The sequence below is a fragment of the Dioscorea cayenensis genome, chromosome 11 (genome assembly GCF_009730915.1).
Source record: "Dioscorea cayenensis subsp. rotundata cultivar TDr96_F1 chromosome 11, TDr96_F1_v2_PseudoChromosome.rev07_lg8_w22 25.fasta, whole genome shotgun sequence".
NCBI lineage: Eukaryota > Viridiplantae > Streptophyta > Magnoliopsida > Dioscoreales > Dioscoreaceae > Dioscorea > Dioscorea cayenensis.
Genome location: NC_052481.1, coordinates 8,525,775 through 8,551,258, shown reverse-complemented (window position 1 = coordinate 8,551,258; position 25,484 = coordinate 8,525,775). Strand labels below are relative to the sequence as shown.

At 31.4% G+C, this 25,484-nt stretch overlaps 1 protein-coding gene across 1 annotated transcript; it reads left to right on the top strand.

Moving 5' to 3' along the window:
• The first annotated feature begins 23,903 nt into the window (after positions 1–23,903).
• On the top strand, positions 23,904–24,275 carry LOC120272590 (14 kDa proline-rich protein DC2.15-like). The gene has a single exon (XM_039279457.1). The coding sequence runs from the start codon at positions 23,904–23,906 to the stop codon at positions 24,273–24,275; it is 372 nt and encodes a 123-aa protein (XP_039135391.1).
• The last annotated feature ends 1,209 nt before the right edge of the window (positions 24,276–25,484 follow it).

Sequence of the window (25,484 nt, the reverse complement as noted above, 5' to 3'; positions counted from 1 at the left end):
GACCTATGCCACCCATCAATGCGCGTTTTTTGAAAAAATATTATCCATGATGTATATGTAATGTATGATTTGAACATGCTAAAAATAAGAAGAAGAAAAGAAAAAACAACAAAATAAAAACAAAATAAAACAAAAAAAATAATAATAAAAAAATTTTAAAATAGAAGGAGAAGAACTTGTGTTTGCCTATGAATGTCCAGTGCTCTTGTTTGAGCAGGTTGGTCAAGCATGGTATATGCTTCTCGAGGCAAATTACGAGTTCTATTATCTTGTTTCTCTTGAATAAAAGCACATTGTAGAAGAAAAATTTGTGTTTGTCTATGATGGAACGTCCAGTGCTCTTGTTTGAGCAAGATTGGTCAAGCGTAATAGATGCTTCTTGAGGCAGAATATAAATTCCATCATGTTGTTTTCTTTATCAAGTTGAATAAGGATATGATTCTATGAATTTTGAAATGATTTTTGCAAGTCTTATAAAAAGGCTATAAGATTAGGTAAAAAAAGAAGAAGAAAGAAAAAAAACAAAACAAAACAAAAAAGAAAAAAGAAAAAAATCAAGAAATGAAGATTTTGTTAGCAAAAATTTGCAGTTTTTGTACAAATGCTGTTTTGATCAAGTAGCTCATCGGGTATCCAGATCAGCTTGAATCATCATGAAATTTTAACTATATTATAAACACATGACAATAGTCAATGTGAACGGTTGAAATTAAATTTGAATTCGACGATTTTTAAAGAATTCTATATTTCAAGTTAAGATTCAGAAAACTTGTTCTCAAATGACCAGGGTTGGTCAAAGCTTAATCGGACTACGATAACTTCTCTGATTAATCTGAAAATTTTATTTAAGATTTGAGACATCATGATGTTTCATGTGAACGGTTATGATTGTATTTTTTATTTCGGGAAATTTCAAAACAAATTTGTGACTCAACAGTGAGATTCATTGATGATTGTCATGGAAATTGTTTGTCGTCAAGTTGATGATCGAATAGTTAAAAGCTCCAGGATCTTCTTGGAAATATTTTTTATATGTGCAAGACGTCTTCGTCTTCAATATGAACGGTGGAGATTGAGTTTTAAGTCCATTTACCTCTCATAAAAATTCATAAGCTCAAGCCAAATTTTGTTAAACATTGTGGTCTACATTGTTGACTTTTAAGTTGTTGATCGAGTGGTTAAATATTTCTTGGTACTTATGAAATTTTTTATCTACACTCATAGATTATTTTTCTTTGAGTTGGACGGTCACAATTATGTTTGGAGTTTAGCACACTCATAAAAAAAAAAGAGAAGAAGAAAAGGAAAAAGCGAAAAAAAATGGTCGAAAAGAAATTTATTACATTAAGCTAAATTTGAATGAATCAAATAACTAGAACCTAAAGCTAAATGATGGAAATAGACAAAGCTAAACAAAAAAATAAAAATAAAAAAATAAACTAAGCTATTCAAAGTTGAGCTTTCTTTTTTTCAAGGTTGGCTCGAGCTTCCACAAGTGGTGATGAGGTTTGTGAAACATTATCTCCTCCTCCAAGCTCTTCAAGCTTCATTACATCATCAACTAAGGATTGATTCACTTCCTCAATAGAAGGGGTAGAAGATAGAAGGTCTTTTTCACGAAGAGATGATTTGTATTTGTTCTTCTTCTTGAGCTTTCAACTCTTGTAGTTTTTCTCTTATTAGCATGAGTTGCTTTTTCGGCCCTCAAAGTCCACACGTTGGGATGTTGTTGCTAGGAATAACTTCATTTCTTTCTTATCCTCTATATCCTTCATCAACCCACTCCTTTTTTTGATATGGTTGGGTCATTTTTCTCCACCCTCCAAGTCATGCACAATTTTTTAAAAAGATCAAGCACTTCATATATTTTTGTCTCTTGTGGTTGAGATATCGACCCCATGAATTATCAAAGTCTTGTGTAGTTTTGTAGTTTCCTCCCTCAAAGATTCATGTTCATGCGGTTGTGATAACTTTACCTTTTGAAGGAGATCCTTGGTTAAAAAGGAAACTAAGCCAGAACTTTGTCCAACAACTTGGGAATAAAGAGTATTTGTAGACTCAACATCTATGGTTAAAGTCTTCTTATGCTCTGGAGAATTGTCAGAGCTATTAATAGACACGACCTTGGGGATTGAATCATCTTTAGATTGAGGTTGAGGTTGATCTTCAGTAGCGGCCTCTGGAATTAAAGTTTTTCTAGTTGTGGAAGAGAAGACATTGCTTGGTGATCATCAGCAAAGGTTGCTTCTGGAGCCAAGTTCTCCTCTAATTGTTGAGGAAGTGGGGTGCTACAGCAGACTCAGAGTCCTTTTCTTGATAAGAATCTCCCACATGTGGATAAGCGTCAAGGATGGGAGTGTAGTCATCATCGGCTGCATGATCTGAGGATAAAGAGTCGTCTCCTGAAGGGTTGGTCTTTTGGGGAGTAGCTCGGTGAAAGCCTACAATAAAAAGATGTTAAGATGAATCGAGTTAAAAAAAAAACAACAAAAAGGGGAAAAGGAAAAAAAGGAAATATTAGTTGAAAAGAGGTACCTATCGAATTCGGACCACGATTTGGAAATACTCTTTTGATCCTTATCATGCTCACTTGGGCCAGGGACTTCGGCTATAAAAGGCAACATGGTTAATGAAGTTCTGAGGGCATTGAATGAAATTATATCATTGCAAAAAAATATATATATATAAAATATATTGCAAAAAAAAAAAACTACATATATATATATATATACCTTGAATATTTGTTTGATGTGGGACGGATAATGGTGTTGAAGGAGCTCGTGATGATATGTCATCTTCGATGGTTCGAGCTCTCTTCGCCGAATGCCTTGACCCTACTGAAGTTTGTGGTTCCGAAGGCCTAGCCTGATTCCTCTCAACCCTTCTGAGTTGAATTTGTTCTCCATGATGGTCCCTTTTTCTTCGTTTGAGGAGGGTTTTTTTAGGTGGAAGCCTTGTCTTGAGGTTTCTTTGTGGAAGGGTCATTTTTGATAAGGCGAACATGAATGAACTTCAACATTGTATGCATCCTTGTTGACCAATGATGAGCATATATATATATAAGGGATGGCCTTGGCGATCATGAGATGGAATATAGAATTTTTGATCTCGACTTCCTTCTAGCAAATCGATACCATTAGCTCACCAAAAGGCCTATAGATTGTGGGCGCTTTGGCATGAATGTCCATTGGAAAGCGCTTGATCGTACCCAAATTGACGAGCGAAACGGTGTGGATTATCTTCTTTGGCGTAGATGTCTTTCCCAAGGCGTAGAGGGATGATGCTTTTGACGGAAAGAGATAAAAGTACTACTGCACGAGTTTTACTTAGCTTTTATCATCTCGGATCCTTGTAGTCTTCTAACCAACCTTCATTTTTAAACTCACTACATGTGAATGGTACGCCATATAAGATATTCCTCTCGTCTTAGTATATTTTCGAGCTCTTCCCGAGGATTGAATGTGCTAGTTTGCTACATCCGAAATATGAGCCATGTCGGGATTTCTCACAAACCATTGATATTTCTGATACTGTCACTAGGTGTTTTGCGGCGGGAGTATGTTCCTGCAAAATGTGCTTCGACCCAAGCATACAAAAAGTGATACGGTAAAGAGACCGAAGCGCCACATGGTCGCTTTAGGATGTCGGACCATGGCATCAAAACCCGCACAAATATAGACAAATCTGGCGGGGGCCAAGGCAATTCTTGTTCCTTTGGCTAGTTTCAGTCGCCATCATAAATGTATCCGGACGTATGAGGAAGCCTTTTTGTGGAATTATAAAAGCGAGCATAACCACGAGAGATAGGAAGCCGACTAACTTGCATTCTTACAGCGGGGAGGGACCGGATGAGTGTCAGTGTCTGCAGTTTTATATGATTCTCTGAAGAAGAAGTCTGGCCACACTGCATAAGTGACTTTGTTGTTTTTCTTGGGTGCATAACAAGAGAGCCACTGATAAATAGCAAATAGATCCTTTAGAGTGGTATGAGATTCGAGTTCGCGAGAATACAATTCACTATTTGGTGGGATGTACTCTTCGTAAAATTCCCCCACAATTGGTAATCCCGCTCCACACCTTAAATCCCACAATGAAAGTCCAACTTCACCAAAAAGGGAGTGATGAAGGTATTAGTCTCTGAGGCACCACATCTCAATAAGCGCTTTCATTATGGACGAGTGAAAATTATATGTCCCTGTTGAAACCGCCACCGCTCCAAGGATGCCCGCATCTATAAGTTTACCTGATTGATTTTTCGAACTTCAAAAAGCCCACTTGTTGTAGTCGAGTTGGGTATGGGGTGTACTTGACGAATGGGAGTTTTTCAGTCCAAATAATGAATGTGGGATCATCGTTGGTTCGGCAACCAAGTGTTTCCAACTCAAGTTTTGGGGCGGATCCTTCGTATGGATTCAATAGCATTACCTCAGTACTTCCCTTCCTTTCAAAACCGGTTGGTGTAAGCTTGCCAATGTCATGAGGTCCTCTGGGTATAGTGACCCATTCATTAAAGTCACTCCCTTGATATGGGATAGCCTTTTCTGAATTGAGGGCATAATACCGAGAGAAAGATAGCCCATCTGAAGCCTTAGTTTGGTCGTCATATGGTCCATAGAGAGGTTCTACTATTTTACGCTTTGTAATGGGTGCCATTGAAAAAGCTACATGCAAAGAGTAATAATTATTTTATAAATGATGATGAATAATATCAATTAATAAAGATTTTAATATCACTAAACAAGAGATTTTTTTTTGGAGGCTGGCAGAGACGGGAAAAATATATATATACAAAATATAAAAAAAAAAATCGGCATTGCACAAAATTATGCATGGATGAAGAAAATAAATAAATAATATATATGAAAAATATATTATTCCAGGAAAAGTGTGTACGGATAAGAAAAAAAGACACCATGCTTGTATAGGAAAACTGATCTGGGCTCTCACATCAAGCACATAAAAAGGCATGATGGTTTCAATATATATTTTATTTGGGCTTTTTCATTAAGTATCATGACGAACAACACAAGCCATGATAGTTTTTAAAAACTGATTGAGTGCTATCTTATTATCATAGACATAATAATAAAAAGGATAAAGGAAGGCGACATTAATTTTTGCATGAGAAAAGATGCTCTCTTGGATTATTACATCAAGTATCATTAAAAGGAAAAAAAGGACAATAAAATTCTCCGATGATGTAATAATAATAATAATAATAATAATATATAATAATAATGAAAAGGGACACAAGTTTGATGGTTATATGCTAACATCAAGAGAAAGCAAAGTGATGATAAGAAATTGATAGAAAGTGACTAACCTTAAACTCAAAGCTTATTGAGAAAGATTGATTGCTTGTACCTTCCCTCCATGTGAGGAAGTTACAAGGGGGCACTTTGTTTATATAAAATCATTTTTTTAATCATATAATTCATAATACAAATATGATTTTATTTCATGATGTGAATAAAAAGAGGGAGATAAATTATGAAGAGAAGGAAGGATAAAATATCTTCAATATTTTTAACAAACCATATTTATCCCAAAAATATGGTTATGGTTTATCTAAGTTTTAAAAAGAAAAAGGATAAATCCTTCTAGAAAAAGGTAATCTCCCAATTTTTAAATTTGGATAAATTAAAAATATCCTTATCAAAGTTGGTGAAAGAAAAGGAGTTGCTTTTTTAAAATACATGATAATAAAATCCATGAGTAAAAAAAATAGAGTAAAATAAAAATCAGAAGTAAATAAATGCCGAAAAATAAAAATAAATAAATAAAATAATAAAAATAATGATTCGGATAAAAAAATATCCGGATGTTAAAAAAATATATCTATTCAAGAAAAAAAGATAATGATAAAAAGGGGATTAATATATATATATATATATATATATATATATAATCGAAAAAAATTTCATGAAAAAAAGAGGATAATGATGATTCAAAAATTCATAAAAAGAGGAATATAATAAAAATATAAATAAAAAAATCCTGGATTTCATGAAACAAAAAAACAACAACCCGGTGAAAAGCCGAAAAAAAGGATCAAGAGAAAAAGGAGGAGAGAGAAGAAGAAGGAGATGAAAAAGAGATAGGCAAGAAAGAGAGCGAGAAAGTGACGAGAGGAGAGAGACGGTAAAAACAGGAGAGAGAGATCCCTAGAGGAAGGAAGACAGAAGAGAAGAAAGAGGGAGAGATAATACGAGGAACGGAGTAAAAAAAAAACACTCTTCGGGTGGAGAAAGAACGAGGTAAGATATTTAAAAATCATCTGGGATTAATATGCATGGACGCATGGATGCATGGCGATACAAAAATCAAATATATATATATATATATATATATATATATATATATATATATATATATATATATATATATATATATATATTCATCCTCAATTTTTTTGCATTGAATGTCTTCTGTTTGTGCATGTATGCCTATTATATGATCATGACATGCATGTTCCCTTTTATATGATCATTGCATATGATGATGGTTCTTTATATACATGCATGTTTATTTTTATATGATCATTGTTCTTTATATATTTAAAGTTTTTTAGAAAAAATATATATGGGGCATACATGGTATCATGCGTTCATGTGAACATATCTCTTTTGATTTCTCTCTCTATCCACTTTTCACTCCCAAATACATGAATCCTAGAAATAGAGTTTATTTTCTAGTGGATAGTCATGTTCATATATGTATGCATTAATGTGACATGGTCCACATCTTGCATGTAATAGCTAAGCCATTGTCATATAGTGTTTATTAACCACGATTAGAGGACGCTAATGCTACGCTTCAAAAATACAAGGAGATTTAGAGAATGTGAAAAAGAGAAATGTTGGAGGATTTATGTGAAAATTGTAGAAAAAAATATGAAGCGTTGAAATTTTTTTGGACTTATCTACAAAATTAGCAAAAAAATGCAAAAAATGTGAAGTCTTGGATTTATTTGCAAAAAATTATAAAAAATGAGAAAATATGAGTTTTGGGGTTTATTTACAAATTTGATCAAATGTGAAAAAAAAAAGTGAAAAGTTATATGGCCTAGCTGCATAAATCCTTAGATTCGTAGGAATTCAAATGTGTAATATGCAAAAATGCCACGAGAGAGGGGTTAAAATGCAAAAGATGGCAAAAAAAAAAAAAAATTTTAGTGAAAGTTGAGGATATTATTATGAATTTGTAGACCCACTTCCACAAACTCATGTTGAAACCAATGTAGTGGTAGAGAGCTCTCTTTGAGAGTTTCCTCACTACCTCTTGAGACTCTCTTGAGTGAAAGAAAAAAATATGAAGACTATGAATCTCATGTTGAGGCCAATGTAGTGGTAAAGAGCTCTCTTCGAGAGTTTTCTCATTACATCTTGAGACTCTCTTGAGTGAAAGAAAAAAAATATGAAGACTATGAATCTCATGTTGAGGCCAATGTAGTGGTAGAGAGCTCTCTTCGAGAGTTTCCTCATTATCTCTTGAGACTCTCTTGAGTGAATAAAAATCATATGAAGACTACAAATTTCATGTTGAGTCCAATGTAATGGTAGAGAGCTCTCTTCGAGAGTTTCCTCATTACCTCTTGAGACTCTCTTGAGTGAATGAAGAATATGTTCACGACCATCAACTCTTGCGTCCCCTCTTGATGAAGTGGAAAATATTTGAGTAAAAAAAATCTTTAAAGATCCACACGAACAAATGGGAGTTTTTCTCGAGCAAGAAAAACTTATTGAACAATGCTCACACCTCATATGCCAAAAAGGAAAGGAACTCTCTCAAATTGACTAAAAAAAAACTCAATTAGTGAAGGAAAAGTTCCTAGGTAATAATGATGAAGAAAAAGGCTTCACAAAGCATGAGACACCGAGCCTTCAAACTCCAAAATTTTTTTTTAAAAAAAGTTTATGATTCACAAACAAATGGGGATCACTGTTCAAAATTCACAAAATATTTTTTAAAAAAAAACAAGTTAAAGCAATCAAGTTAGTGACTGAAATCATATGAATGGCCATGACTCAGAGATGCATAAGTTAAGACTCGAAAGCATAGGAGAGTCGAGGCTTAAAAATAATTCAAATAGTGGGACAAGTGAGTTCAGGAATCTTGAGACATCAAAAGTCAAAGATTAAAGATCTTCATGAGTCCAAGACTGAAAGCTTCACAAGTGCGAAATGCCGGAGTTTTCAAAAGCCCAAATCAAATGAAGTCAAGTTTGTGATCCAGTTGATATTCAAGACACAAGCAAGAAAAGTAAGATCAAAGTCAACAAAGTCAAAGGAGACATCCTCAGTATGATCTTTGGCGAAAAGTTAGGATAGAACAAAGTCAAAATAGATTCAAATTATGTAAAGCTAGAGAGAGATTAGGGAAAGGGAATTATGAGAGTTAGAGTTTCTAATCTTTGTATTCTCAATCAAATTCATGTAATTGATCAAGTTTATCTTCTCTCATGTTTGTTGTTTCTCATTCACACTTTGTTCTTAATCGGAGGTTCCCATGCATTAGTCTGATGTAATTAACATTAGAGGCTTGCCTCTTATGAAACTCATAAACTCACCATCCCTTGGAGTCTAAAAAAAATAGTTAAAATTTTGATTTGTGATCCATATTTTAACCAGTCAATTCTAATTAAAGGTCAGGTAAAAAAAAGGAGCCCACACCCCCATATTGGGGGGAATACCCATTACCAATAGTTGAATTTATATCTTTGCCCAAATTAGCTTAATTAACTTAATTAATTAAGTTAATAAATTAATTAATTGTATTAACTTAATTAATAAAATAATTAATTGTGTTAACTTAACTAATTAAATAATTAATTAACTTAATTTATTTAGTTAATAAAATAATTGATTAACGTAATTAATAAAATAATTAATTAACTTAATTAATAAAATAATTAATTGTGTTAACTTAACTAATTAAATAATTAATTAACTTAATTAATTTAGTTAATAAAATAATTGATTAACTTAATAAATAAAATAATCAATTCATTTAATAAAATAATCGATTAACTTAATTAATAAAATAATTAATTAACTTAATTAATAAAATAATTAATTGTGTTAACTTAACTAATTAAATAATTAATTAACTTAATTAATTTAGTTAATAAAATAATTGATTAACTTAATTAATAAAACAATTAATTAACTTAATTAATTAAGTTAATAAAATAATCAATTAAATTAATTAATAAATTAATTAATTAATGTAGTTAACTTAATTAATTAAGTTAGTAAAATAATTAATTATTTTAACTTAATTAATTCAGTTAATAAAATAATTGATTAACTTAATTAATAAGATAATTAATTAATTTAATTAATTTCATTAATTAACTCAATTAAGTTAAGCTAATAAAATAATTAATTGTGTTAATTAATTAATTAAATAATTAAATAATTTAATTAATTTAATAGAATAATTGATTAACTTAATTAATTAAATTAATAAAATTAATTATTTGTATTAATAAAATAATTTATTTATTTAATTAATTCTTAATTTTCAATGAACATATATATAATTGTTTTTTAAGAAGGGTATAAAGGTAATTGTCTCACATATTCTCCACTTATTTTTTACATTTTCAATGCATAACCCTCTTTAACCAAACACAGTTTTCATTCCTATCCCTCCCCATTACCCCCATTCACATTCCTCTCTTCATTACCTCCATTCCTATCCCCATTTCTATTCCGTCATCCAAACGCACCCCAAGGGATTGTGGGTTCATGACTTTCATTAGGGGCAAGCCCCTAATGTTAATTACCCTGGACATTGTCGCAAGAACCTCCGATTAAGAAAATTAGTGTGAACAAAGAAACAGATTCCGACAAATAAATTTTATTCATTTCAATAAACATGAATTCATAGACTTCATTGAAAAACAAGAAGTTTGAAATTTAATCATCTTGATGCAACAATGATTGTAGCCTTTTATCTCCTTCTGACTATTTTGCCAAAAAACATGCTTTGACTTTTGTTGACTTTTGTTGACTTTTGGTCTTTGTCAACGGTTGAAATATGCATCTTGAGAATGATTTAGAAACTGGTGAAGTTATGTCTTGGATATTTGAATTTGCATCTTGGACTTGATTTGGAATTTGATTTGATTTTTCATAAGCTTCGGCCTTCAATCTTGTGAAACTTTTTACAACTTGTGAACTCTCCAACGCTTTGACCTTGAGATTGTTGAGCTTATCTATTGATTCATTTGAAACATGGATGTTTGATTTTTGCATCTTAGATCGATTTGGAACTTTATTTGACTTTTCATAAGCTTCGTCTTTCAACCTCTTGAAACTTTTTGCAACTTCTGAACTCTTCAACACTTTAACCTTATGGTTGTTGAGCTCTTTGTTGATTCATTTGAAACTTGGACGTTTGATTTTTGTAGTTTAGATTTATTTGGAACTTGATTTGAATTTTTATAAACTTTGGCTTTTATGCTTGTGAAGCTCTGCAACTTGTGAACTCTTCAAGCTTTATCCTTGAGGTTGTCAAGCTCATTTGTTGATTCATTTGAAACTTGGTATCTTGGACATTTGAATTTGTATTTTTTTTCATTTTTTTTATTTGGTTTGGAACTTGATTTGAATTTTCATAAGCTTCGACTTTCATGCTTGTGAAGCTTTTTTTACAACTTGTGAACTCTTCAACGCTTTATCCTTGAGGTTATTGAGCCCATTTGTTGATTTACTTAAAACTTAGAACTTGGACATTTTAAGTTTGCATCTTGGATTTGATTTTGGATTTCAAGTCATGGATTCTCTAATGGAAGAAAGCGTTGATTTTCTTTAATTTTCTTCCAGGTCTTAACTTGTGAAACTCTTTAAATCTTCAATTTCTGATGTCTTAAGACCACTGAGTTCAGTTGTCGATTCATTTGATTTTTTTCCTCTTTTTTTATTAACATGTGAAACTCGTTGAGTGTTAACTTCTGATGCCTTGAGACCACTGAGTTCATTTAGCATTCATTTGATTTTTTTTTTTTTTTTACATCTTGATTCTTCAACACTTGCTTTAACTCTTTTAGCTTGTGTGGCTGTCAAGAGGCAAAGGAGAGACCCTCTCAAGGAGAGCAGTCGCCATGCATTGGACGCCATAACAAGCTTCAAGAAAGTTTTTTTTAAGAGTCTTCAATAGTCCATCCACTTCCGTGGCTGTCAAGAGGCAATGTAGAGGGCCTCTGAAGGAGAACAGTCACCATGCATTAGACATCATGGTAAGCTTAAGGGGGTCTTGTGAAATTACCAAAATACCCCTCATCTTTGCTAAAAACTCTTTGTTTCGTTTTGTTTTTGCATTTAGACCCTCTAACTTTTCATTTTTTTCATTTTATCAGATTTGTAAATAAACCCCCAAACTTTCATACTTTCATATTTTTCATGGCTTTTGTAGTGAAACCCTCGAGCTTTCATATTTTGACACATTTTCACAATTTTGCATATGTGTCCTTAAAATTTTTCTTTCTGTCTTTTCTTTTATTATTATTTTTTTTATATGAACCAAGAGAAAACTTCAGTACAATGAATGGCATGAATATATGCATGAAGTATATTAATTTTGGTTCATGTTTACACATTAGCAGGGCCAAGAAGAAGAAGGATGCATGTGAGCATAACATGATAGATGAAGCATACTTGATTTTCCTAAGCGAAATATGCATGCATACTATTGTTTATCAAAGAAAGAGCGGCGCATGGTTTTGCATCAGACATGCCAAAATATAGGTGTCATATGTAAGTGGGATCCATCATGAAAGAGATGGACATGGGATAACAAAGATTTTCTTTAAGAAAAGTCTAGGCATTTTTGCATGGAATTGGCAACCAAAATATATATAAGAGCATGCATGGATTATTTTCTTTGTATGGAATTTCATAAGACCATCTACCTCCTTGAAGCAATGGCCATTCAACGAACCTCTTAAGTATATGGAGAATGTTGACTTCTTGGGCTCTGCTAGGGTGGTGACGGCGGCAAAAGCCATATATCGTCACCACCACGCTGTCCTCCTTCTCATCCTTAGCCAGGGTAGTGACAGCGGCATAAGCCATATATCGTCATCGCCATGCTGTGCTTCTTCTCATCCTTAGCTTTTTCTCACTTTTTCGTGATGGCGGTCAGAAGTAGTGAAAACACATGTAGGAAAGCATACTGGCATGCAATATATGAAGGACATGCTTGCTTGCTTTGAAAAGAGTTGCAGTGTTCATACATACATGCATATATATTCGTGCATAGCATATGGTTTGTAAAAAAAAAATCAAGAACAAGAGGACCCACCACCGTTCAAGCATGTATAGCTTGAGAATTAACTTGCATGCTTCATGGCTTTAGAACTAACTTGCATGCTTCATGGCTTTAGAACTAACTTGCATGCTTTTCTTTTAAATCTCTTTTAGTGTAAAACATATACCTCTACTATGGAGATGAATCTCAGTACCTCGTTGGTGAACTTTGGTTGAGCAACCTTGCACCTCATCGTCAACCATTCTCCAGCGACTTCCTTCTTCAATCTTCTTCTTCTGGCTCTCCTTCTTATCTTTTTTTTCTTTCTTTGTCACTTTGTCTCGGCTCTTCTTCTTTTTTTTCCTTAGCCTCTTTTTTTCCCTCCAGCTCTTCTTTTTCTCTCCCGTCTCCTTTTTTTTCCTCTCTCTGTTTTTTTTTTGTGATCTCACTTCCTTTCCTCTCTTCTTTATTTTCATTTTGATATGATTTTCTTGTTTGCTTCATTTAGTTTGTTTTTTTTCCCCTCAAATCCCGGGATTTTTTAATTTGAATTTAAAAAATACATAATTATTCATTTTTATTTTAAATATTTATTATTATTTTTTAATTCTCAGATTTATTTATTAACTATTTATAATAAATCTGAATTTTTTTAATCCTAACCATCTCTAGATAAGGATATATTTTTTAATTATCCCAAAAAAATGATATTGTGAGATTATATATTTTCCTTAGGATTTATCACTTTTTTTAAATTATTCATTTGTTTTTTCCTAATTTGAATATCCGAAAAAATTGAATATCCGGATAATTAACATTCCTTTTTTATTTTTTATTTTTTTGAATTTTTTTTGAAATAAACTTATCTCGGGTAAGAAAAACATATATAAACAATGATGTCTTGCCATTTTAATTTATTTAGTTTCCTTTTCTTATCATGAGCCATTCTTAGCATTTCAAAATTCAAATTATTTTTTTTTCTAATTATTATAATTTATGTTATCAATTTAATCTAATTATATGATTTTTTATATAATAATATAATATTTAAAATTTCAAGGGCCAATGGTGATGCTAAGCTGCCTCATTGCTAACCTCGTAAGTGTGGTTAGCTCGCTAACCACACTTACGGGGTTAGTAATATAATAAAACAACCGTTAGATGATGATCTAACGGTTGTTGTAAACGTCCATAGATTTCTTATATATAGACATTCATAGATAAGTCACCCTCAATTAATATATATATATATATATATATATATATATATATATATATTATAACCCATATATATTAAGGTTGTGTTTGATTGGCAACATGGACAATGACGGGAAAAGAAAATTTTTCATGGAATATTTTTTCATGGAAAAATCTTACATGAAAAATGAAAATATAGTCATTTGATTGGCATTATTTTCTAACTAGAAAATAAAAAAATTTCTATAGAAAATTCAGATTTTGTTGTTTGATTGCTTTTATTTTCCAAGGAAAAAACATGATTTGTTGTTTGATTGCATCAATTTTCCCTGGAAAAAAATCACATTTTCCATGAATTTTTTTTTAAAAAATTATTAAAATTATAAACAACACTACCTGAAATTGAATCTTACCATCAAAACGGCGCGGGATCTGTTCACTGATCTGGATTAATTTATTTAAAATATTATCATTTATATAATTTATCTTTTTTTTAAAATTTAAAAGAAAAGGAAAAACTTTTCTTTAAAATTTTTAAAAGAAAAGTTATTTTAAATATTTCAATCACACATTTTTTTTACATAGCCCCTTACGTTTTTCCTTAGAAAACTTTTCCCATGGTGGAGGCTAGAAAAATTTTTCATTGATTTGAGAGAGAATAGGATTAAGTGATAGAGTTTGTGGAAAAACTTTTCACGAAAAATTTCGGTAAACAGATAGTCTATTTAGTTGAAAAATAACCCGTGGAAAATTTTCCCAGGGAAAAAAGCGCAATCAAACACAAACTAATGGTTTTTTAGTCGTTTGTTAATTTTATTTTTCATACAATATTTGTAGATACAAAGAATAATGAAAACCTTTTACTTTTAAGCTTCCAAAATACATAATAATAATTAATAGTATTATGTGTTCACATCTTTTTAAAAACAACTAAAGTATTGTAATAATAAAGCTAAAATAAAAAATATATTTTAATTAGATTAAATTGATAACATAAATTATAATAATTATTTAAATTAATTTGAATGTTGAAATACTAAGAATGCTTAATAGAAAGAAAAATAAACTAAATAAATTAATATATATATTATAAAAATATAATATGTAAATGAAACATATAGAGCATGTTATTTATGATATAAAAAGTAGTTATTTTTATATTAATAATTTAGTTTTTTAATTATTACATAATTCATGGTCATGAATCTTTATATATTATTATTTAATTGTTTATTAATAAAGATAGAAACTTAAGCTTGATACATTTGTCTTCAAAAGACATGATATGGAATGAGACATGATATGAAATGTCGCCATAAGCCCAATGTGGCCTTTGCATAGACTAGCTTTAATTTATTTATTTATTTAGGTTGGTTCCAGAGAATGGTATTTTTTTTTCATTAAAAAATAGGAAAGTGCAATGAACTTGGCACACAATATTTTTTTAAAATTAGAGTTAATTCATGTTAATTGTATATTTGTTTGTCTTCACATACTCTGATTAGTTTTTTCTCATTTGTTTATTACTCTTTTCCATGTGCACAATGCTCTTTTCTCAATGCAAGTAAGGAATTACATTCAAATCAATGGCTTTATACTAGCTTTCATGCATGCAATGTACATTGATTCACAAGGAAACACATCGAACAAAATATTGCCAAGAATATCAATGTCAATGCATAATACTATGATAAAGTTTAATAAATGTATTAGGGTGTCTTTAATACAGGTTTAAAAAGTCAAAACCTATTTGAATCATTTAACGTAAAATTAAACTGATGAAACAGTTTAAATTTTTTAATTTTAAAAAATCTTTACAGCTTTTAAAATCTTTCTATACATATTTAGAATGAAAGAATCTCGAACTTTAACAATAATAGAAAGGTAGGTATGTATAGATTCTTTGTTAGTCTTAAATGTTGCATTTATATTATCTGATTTTTTTAAAAAAAACTATTTATATGCATCTATATATATATAATTTTTTTAGTTAGTTTTATTATTTATAATAAAATTTGAGTTTTTATTTGGATATTTTATCTAAGTTTATATTTGGATTTTTTTTGGAATAGGTATAATACCCAGTTTAGTCTCTCTAATATATCGAAATGACCCTTTAGTCCCTCTATTATTTTTTTGCCCTTATGGGATTCCTGTATTATTCAGTTTGGAAAAAGAAGTCACTCTTCCTAATGCCCGTCTAATTTTCGTCTGCTAGGCTGACCTGGCATTTTTACGATTAAAAAAATTAGTTATAATTCTCCGTGCAATCCCTGTACTTTTCAAAACGTAACTTTTTAATTCTCATGCTTTTTTGTGCTCCTTTCAGGTCCCTATACTATTTCAAATGTGCCCAATTGGTCTAATTCGAGAAGGTCGTCATGTTTACCATCTATTTATGCTGGCGTTGACGATGTAAAGAAAGCCACGTGTTGGCCACATCAGCATAAATAGATGACAAGCATGACGGCCTTCTCAAATGGATCAATTGGGCACATTTGAAATAGTATAGGAACCTGAAAGGAGCACAAAAAAAAATATAAGGATTAAAAGGGTACTTTTTGAAAAGTACAATGACTGTATAGAGAATTACTCCAAAAAATTAAGGTACAGTTTAGTCCCTCTATTATTTCAAAATGGCCCTTTAGTCCTCTTATAATTTTTGCCCTTAGAAAGTCCCTCTATTTATTAATTTTTGAGGTATAATACCCAATTTAGTCCCTCTATTATTTCTAAATGGCCCTTTAGTCCCCTATTAGAGGGACTTTTTAACGGCGAAAAATAATAGGGGACTACATGGTCATTTCAAAATAATAGAGTGACTAAAGTGGGTATTATAACAATTTTTTATCATGAAAAATGCCACACCAACCTCGCCAACGGAAAAACTCACGGGCGTTAGGGTCAGGGGCTACATTGATCCAAACATAGAGGGATCCCACAAGGACAAAAAATAATAGAGGAACTAAAGGGTCATTTCGATATACTAGAGGGACTAAATAGGGTACTATACATTATGAATAATTTGTTAATTTTTTTAAAACATATAGTTTAAAATTAAACATATTATCTTTTTTATACGCAAAAAAACCTAAAAAAATTCTTCTACTTTATTATTCTTAGTTTTTTTTTCATTTATATTTGTTTATAACATTATGATAATTAAATTTATTTACAGGTAAAATTTTTAACAAATGAAAAATCAAGAACCTATCATTGTTACAGCGCAATTTTAAGTAATGTTGAAGGAATTACTTGAAAAATTAAAATTACCTCCAGCAAGTTATGAATATGAGAAAAGCGGCCCAAATCATGCACCAACTTTTGTAGCAAAAGTTAAATTTGAAGACATACTTGGAAAACATGAGCAATCTGGATTTAAGACGTATTTAAAGAAAGAAGGGGAAAATGAAGCAGCTTTGGGGGCTACAAGGCATCTTCAGAATGTTTATAATATTATCATTAAAGATGTGAGTGAAAGAGAATTATATGGACTTAAATATGAAATGGATTTATAGATTTACAAATACCCATAGCGTAAGCACGGGCCGCCCTACTAGTAATGTTAATTTACATCTAATTCATATTTTTAAATTAATTTTAGGGGAAATTATTTATAAATCCTTACAAAGTTTCATTTTTCCTCTACGGTTCCTCTGACATTTGCACTTCCTATATAGTACCTCCTTTTTCCACAGCTTCCTTTTGAATCCCTGTCGTGCCATTCATTACTCTTTTTTCTCTACAATGGCATAAATGCCATTCGTTTCTCCTTTTTTCTTCTTCTCTTCTCCTTGTCGTTGTTCTTCTTCTTTACCTCCTTCTTTCTGTCATTCTGGGAGGTGTTCGCGAAGATGTTTGGCAAGAAGATGGTGGTCATGAAGAACACGATGATGGTGGTCATGAAGATGGTGATCATGAAGGAGACAATGTCTCCCACGCAGGGGACGCCCATAATGACTGCAACGTCCTCATACCTCCTCAGGCCTAAACGCCAGGATACTGTCTCCAATCTTGAACTATTGGAGAAAGAGGAAAGCCTGAAACCCATTATCGTTCTAAACACGGCCGAAAGTCAGATTTTACACAAGAAGAAATGTATATTACACAGAAAAATCCAAAAACTCCAAATAATACACAGGAAAGCCTGAAACCCTCTAAACACCGCCGAAAGTCAGATTCTACACAGGAAACCAAAAAAAACACACGAAAAGCACATAATAATAATATGCAGAAACTTGAGCGATTTCTCCTTACCTTTTCACTTTGTTTTTGGCTTGCAAAAAGCTCACAAGTTTGTTGGAACTTTGGTCGAAAGCCGAATATGCGAAGAGAACTTCGGTTAGCAAATCTCTCGAAGAAAGTCGTCAGCGAAAGAAGAAGGAGAAGAAGAATGGAAGTTAAACAAGGTGCTTTTTGGCTTGCCGGAAAGCTCATGAGTTTGTGGGAACTTCAGTAAAAAACCGAGAGTGCGAAGAGAACTCCAGTTGCCAACATCTCCCAAAGAAAGTCATCGGCGAAAGAAAAAAGAGAAGAAGAATGGAAGTTGAACAAGGGGCAAAGAGGTCATTTCCACTGCCACTTAACTGCACAGTCATCTCCATTACTGGGATCTAGACTTGATGGAGATTTTATTGAAAAAAGGGATCTTTGAGGGATAAGCATATTTTAAGGAATTTTTAGGGCATGTGCAGACTATAGAGGGACTAATAGGTAATTACATATTAATATTATAATACTATTCCTTTCCATTTTAGATGAATGTCCTTCAAGATATTAACATTAGGATTAAGAAATTAAAAATATTTAATATATTATATTAAAGGGGCATTTGACCAAACCACACTTAATTTTCTTCAAAACTACTCCCAATTATTATTTCATTAATTATTTTCCCATAATATTAATCTTTCATATAGGAGAGAATAAAGTGTTTGATAATAGTAAAAAAAATATTACAGCAAACAATAGAATAGAATTGGTTAAAAAAATTTAAGATATATATTGTCTTATTTTATTTTATTTCTCTAAAACGAAAGTAAGAACAATTATTTTTTATTATAAGCTATCAATTTTTCAGAAAGAGAGAGATTACTTTAAAGTTATATTTAATTTAATTTAATTTAACTGATCTATCCTCTTATTATTTGTACCCACATTAATCATATATTTTTAGTTAATCACTCGTTTGACAGAAAAGAATACATAAAAACATTAATCCTACAGCTTGTGTGAATCCATATTAATATTAATCAATATTTTGGTCAATCACTCTATGATATATATATATATATATTAACACTATATTAACACTATTCAACAGACTTAATTAGGACTCGTATTCATTTTGCCATATGGATTTACTGGGTGTGCAAAAGATATGCATAAATTCAACTATGGTAATATATATATGTCAAATATACATTCAAATTTTTCTAGAGAATTTTGTGGAGTCCTTTGTTCAATTCAGGGACGGAACCAAGGGGGGCTAGCAGGGGCTTCAGCCCCCCCTCGGCACCGGAGATGTTCTTTGCTTGGCCTGAAAACACAGAATCAACCCCCCTCGGCCCGGCCAGTAGCCCCTCCTCCGGACCTCCAGCGACTTCACTCTTGACCCAGGACTCGGACCCCTGTAGGCTGACCCCCACTCTCTCCCTTATACTCTCTCTCTCTCTCTCTCTCTCTCACACACACACACACACACACACACAATCTCTCTCCGCCGAGTCCGCCCCCTCGCCCCGCCGACCCCTCTCACCTTTTTACTTGTCTATATATATATATTCAAAGATTTTTTTTATTTTTATTTTTTTAAATCTCTCTCTCTATCTTTAATTCTCCATAGATTTTTTTTTATTTTTTAAATATCTCTCTTTATCACTATATCTTCATATAATTTTTTTTATTTTTTGTAAATAATTTTTTAGGTTTTTATTTTTATTTAAAAACAAATCATTTTTTACAAATTAATAGCTATAGTCTAATATAATAATATTTTTTTAAAATATTTACAAAAAATATTATTAAATCTATGAATATGTCATAAATTACTTTAAAAAACCAATTAATTTATATAATATATAAAATTATATTATTAGTAGAATTTTTTAAAAATTATTGTTTGACACTTAATTTTTATAAACTAAAATATAAATTAACATTTAAATAAATTTAAAAAATTATAAAAATTTTATTAATTGAATTTATGGGTGAATTAAATAGAACATGAATGATAAACATCATTTTTATAAATATGCCTACAATGTGTTCGATTAATACCTTAATGAGTTAAAATGTTGAAAATATTAAATATCAAATATTAATATGTATCATAAATTCATAATGTATATATGTTTAGTGTTAAATCTATATAGCAAATGCATGATTGTCTATATTGAGAAAGAGGTTTTTGCAACTATTGACAATGAGGCGATTCTACAATATTTTCGAAAAATGCAAACTCGTCGTATTCAGTTACCTCCTCTGAGTAGCATGTGTCATACAGATGACAATTCTAGCTCGAGCGTGCGTAGATAAACGTTTTATGTATTTTGTAATTGATTTAATTAAATTTCACAATATCGCACTATTTTATATCGAATACAATTGTTATGTTGACTAAAATAGTTTTTTTTAACATTTTACCCTCAACCCCCCCTATGAATAAGTCTTGGTTCTGTCCCTGGTTCAATTATCTGCAAATAATATTGATCTTCACATTTCAAATGAATTTCTGAATATATTTTCATGAAAAAAACATCAGAAAAGCAAATAAACTTCACAAAACAAAAGCTAATCAACTTCCATAAAACAAAAACTATACTCCACACACATACACTTAATTAATGCATAATCAAACCCAAACAACATCTTGAAGTCTACAAAATATGAAAATTTGATTTATGATCCATAATTCTTAATCGGTCGAACCTTATTAAAATACCGGGTGAGAAAGAAGGAGCCCACAATCATCTATAGAAGTTCATAGATAACAAATATATTGGTTTCATTAGTAACCCCGTAGGTGTGGTTAGTAAACCACACCTACGGGATTAGTAAACCCCACCAACGGGGTTAGTAATATAATAAAACAACAACAACCGTTAGATGATGATCTAATGGTTGTTGTGGATGCCCATAGATTTCTTATCTATGGGCATCCATAGATAAATAGTCCTCTATTCTTAGCATTTCAACAATCAAATTAATTTAACTAATTATTAGAATTTATGTTATAAATTTAATCTAATTATTTTTTTCAATCTTTTTAACATTATTCTTACAATACTTCAGGTGTATTTTTAAAGGGATGTGGAAGAGCGTTTCACATAATACTATTTTTTATTGCTACATATTTTAAAAGCTTAAAAGTAAAGGCATTGGTTATTCTCTGTATCGACAAATATTGTATGAAACTTAATATTAACAAAAGACTAAAGATCTATTAATATAAATGGGTTATAATATATATATATATATATATATATATATATATATATATATATATATTCATTTATTTAGTTTCATTTTCTTTCCATTGAGCATTCTTAGCATTTCAAAATCAAATTAATTCTACTAATTATTATAATTTATGTTATCAATTTAATCTAATTATATGATTTTTTTTTATATTTTTCTAGCTTTATTCTTACAATACTTTTCCAGTATTTTCAAAAGAATGTGACAGAGCCCTTCACATAAATATTGTTTTACATTGCCATGTATTTTGGGATCTTAAAAGTAAACACATTAATTATTTTTCGTATCCACAAATAAATAAAAATAGAGAGAATATTAAGGAATAATAAATAAATAATTAAATAAATAATTTTCATTAGTTTTATACCTTATTCACCTTATTCTCTAAATAAAGGAAAAAAAACCAACTCAAATCTTGAATAAACATTAAAAGAGAAGATATTTAAATAGGAAAAAGTGGTCTTTGCAATATTTTTCTCCAATCTAGTACCTTTAAAAAAAATAATAAAACAACAAAATAAAATATTAAATCATAATTAATGGAGTGAAAGATAAATTAACAAATAAAATTTGAAAAAAATGGTAACTTTTTTTGTTTTTTGTTCCTCTTATATCCTACCCCTGTGAAGAAACAAACCAAAATTAAAAAAATAATAATGAAGACAAATAAACCAGAACCGGATCGGTGGAGAGGCAGGCCGACGGTAGATCTAGTGTAATGTGGTGAGATTGGCGCACCATTCCTACCCCTGTGAAGAAAAATAAAAAAAAAATTTAAAAAATAAAAATAATAGAGCCAGATTGGTTGAGAGGTCGGTCAGCGGCATATCTGACGACAAATCTAGTGCGACAGTGATGATCGGAGGAGGAGGAGGAAGAGAGGAGGGGGGGTGGGGAATGGAGATCTAGGGTGGGTGGATCTTGGTTTTTTTAACTGCCAAAAGAGGTTCAACGGAAAATAAGGGAGAGAGGGGGAAGAAGGTCGTCAGAGAAGTTGGAGAGGTTTTCTCCTCTTCAGATGGCATTAATTCTTTAATATTTCACATTAAAAGAGACATGAATATGGACAATAATGGTGGAAAAATGAGCTTTCATTTTTTTTTAAAATATTTGGAAGATGTTAGGATTGCTTCTCATGCGGACTATTAAACCCTTAATATTAAGTTCATCACGTGTCAGTTTTTAAAACCATCAAAGAATGAAATTAATATATAGTATAGATAAAAATTTATTTTTCAAAGATCTATAATTGTGGTTGTTCTTTTCTTAAAATTATTTTGTGTATGTAAAGTATATATATATATATATATATATATATATACATGAGACATTTTCTATTATAGAATTTAAGTGCACTATTGGGGCATTATGACCATGGCACTATATGTATAAATTAAGTTCATTTTGGTTGTATTTACTTACATGTTGCTCATGTGAATGTGATAATATGGTAATTAATGTGTTTTATATTTTAAATTTTATTTAATGCTTGTGTGGATATTACCTATCAAATTAATTATTATAAATAGGTTTAATTGCCATACAGGTCCCTGTAATTGTGTACTTTCTGCCCTTTTAGTCCTTATAATACTTTTAGGTACATTTAAATCCTCATATTTGATCAAATTGGGACTTTCTAGTCCGCGGCATAGATGACGTTAACTTTGCCGTTTCTTTTGCGCCGACGTGACTTTTTTTATTACGAAATTGGGGGACTAAAAAGTCTCAAATCGATCAAATATGAGGACTTAATTGTACCTAACGGCGAATGTGACTTTTTTTATTACAAAATAGGGGACGAAAAAGACCCAACTCGATCAAATATAAAGACTTAATTGTACCTAACAGCGAATATTTAAAACCATGCTAGCTCAAAAGAAACGGCGAAGATAACGCCATCTACGCCTCGGACTCGAGAGTCCCAACTCGATCAAATATGAGGAGTTAAATGTACCTAAAAGTATTACAAGGTCTAAAAAGGCAGAAAGTACACAATTACTGTTGAAATTGATTGAAGATTAATTACAATTGCAGAGAGGAAGCAGTGAAGCTGCAACACAGTGTGTCCTGGTGTCTTTTGTTAAGAAGCCGAGGGTAAGTTAGTCTTTTCCAATGTTTGAAAGTCAGTTAAATCAGTTGAAGAATCGGTGGGAATGTAATGGATGGTCAGGATTTGAAGATCAAGTAAGTTCATAGTTTGAGGCAGGGAGAATTAATCTCAGCAACAAGATTAGCGAAAGATCGTGTGGCCAAGATCTCATCTATCATGGCAAGGTGCTTAAGTTCGAGGCATTCAAAGAGATGTGGGTTGTGTTTGTTACGAAGGGTCGAGATTTGATGATCAAGGGTTTTTATATCAAGTTCGAGGCAAGGAATTGACTCAAGCGGTGCAGCTGAGGAACAATTGACGCGTGTGGTGTGATCGAGCGAGGTTCGAGTTCAATTCGATCACCGAACTTTCACGATGATAGAATATATGGGCTCTTATGTAAGAATGTATGTTTTTTTATGTGAGTTATGATTGATGTTAGAATTTTCCTGCTTCTTTGAGTGTGTTTTTGATTTAAAAGTTTATATAAGGAAGTTGATGTACTTGATCTTATCTTTCTATGTATGTGATTTGAGAGGCATCCGAGCAATATACAATCGGTATCATCTTTTTTTCCGACATGGCTTCGCTTTTTACTTTTTATTCTGGTTTTCTTGAGCTTGCATGAATTTTCCTGATCAAGCGTTTGAGATTTTCAAGGTTCTTTCTATAAGAAACTTGTTCAGATAGATCTGGTCTATCTATGTATTGATTATCAATTACAAGGACCTGTATGGCAATTATACCTTATAAATACAAGCTAATTGCATGACAAGCCACTCCAAACAAACGTCACGTTTCATTCCCTTCCACCGCCATCAAAGCACCATTCGTTCTCTAAAACCTACAAAAGAAAGAATTATTGAAAAAAAGCAAACAAGCCATGGCTTCCAAAACAACAACACCATCATCACTACTAACTCTCTTCCTCATCCTCAACCTTCTCCCCACTAACCTTGCAACTTCATGTCCTCATCCCACCCCTAAACCTAAGGGCAAGTGCCCGGTGGATGCTCTCAAGCTTGGTGTTTGTGCTGTTGTTCTCAATGGCCTATTAATTGCCACCATTGGAAACCCTCCAAAGAAACCATGTTGTACACTCATTGAAAATCTACTTGATCTTGAGTCTGCTGCTTGCCTTTGCACTACCATTAAGGCTAACCTTCTTGGCCTCCACCTTAATGTCCCTCTTGCTCTTAGCCTTCTTCTCAACTACTGTGGGAAAAAGGTCCCCACTTGTTTCCAGTGTCCTTAACTAGCTAGGTTCAAGGTGTACCCTTGATGTGTGTTCTTCTGGTTATTGTTGTTGTTGCTGTTCTTGAATAAGATTTGTTGTTGATGTTGTTTGGGTTTGATTATGTATTTGAGGGCACGTGAGTGGAGTGTAGATTTTGTTTTATGGAAGTTAATCAGCTTTTGTTTTTGTGAAGTTTATTTGCTTTCTGAATTTTTGGTTTCATGATCAAATATATAAAAAATTCACTAGAAATATGAAGATCAAATGTTTGTACATAATTATACAAAGGACTCCCAAAAAAAAAAAAAACCTCTAGAAAAATTTGAATGTATACGTATTGACATATTATCAGAGTTGGATTTATACACATCGTATAAACACGGAAGATAGTATATATGGTACGGTATAACATTGTAGGATTTTCAATTCAAGTTAGAAAGCTATATCTTGTTGAACAGTGTTAATATTTGTTTATATTCTTTTTTTTTTAAAATATTGATTAATATATGGGAAATTACTTGCAAGTCTTTGAAAGTTTTGATCCTTTCTGAATAAACCCTTTGGCAAACAAGAATACCTTCCACTCTGTCTTTTCAGTTTAATTATCTTTTCATCCTCCTTGTTAAACCTGCTAACCCCGCTATCACTCAACAATTTATAGACCAACTCAACAATTAATAGACCAAAATCAGTAGATAAGTTCTCTCGATGTTATAAGAATAGTTATTGTTAGTTAAAATGTTAAACTAATTTGATAATGCAAATGAAAAAAGAACTAGTTTTGCAAAAAAACAAAAGGAAGGAAATGAGTTTCTTTCGTTGGTGTGTTACATGAAGGGAGAAACTCAAAAAATAAAAAAATAAAATAAAATAAAATAAAAAATAAAAAATAAAAAAAATGTAGTGTAAGTAAAAGATCTAATACTTTACTTGTGTAAGAAAGGAGATAGAAGAAATTGATTTACTAAGGTTACAAGGATATCTAACATTAACTACATAGATGAAGTTGAAAAACTTCGTATATTTGCCTCACACATATGCCTTCGAGGCTTTGAGTTTATTTATAGAAGGAGAGGATTAAAATTAGATCCTAAAATCTAGCGTCTATAATTGGAAGCGTTACAATAGAATGGACTAAATTAAGGACAGGATATACAACAGATACCTAATATCTTGTTGTTAGACTTGACTTCTTCTAACAGCCTCCCTCAATCACAACCGGTAGGA

Bases quoted from the DNA above. Each gene is read 5' to 3' on its own strand.
- LOC120272590 (XM_039279457.1), top strand. From the start codon at position 23,904: ATGGCTTCCAAAACAACAACACCATCATCACTACTAACTCTCTTCCTC.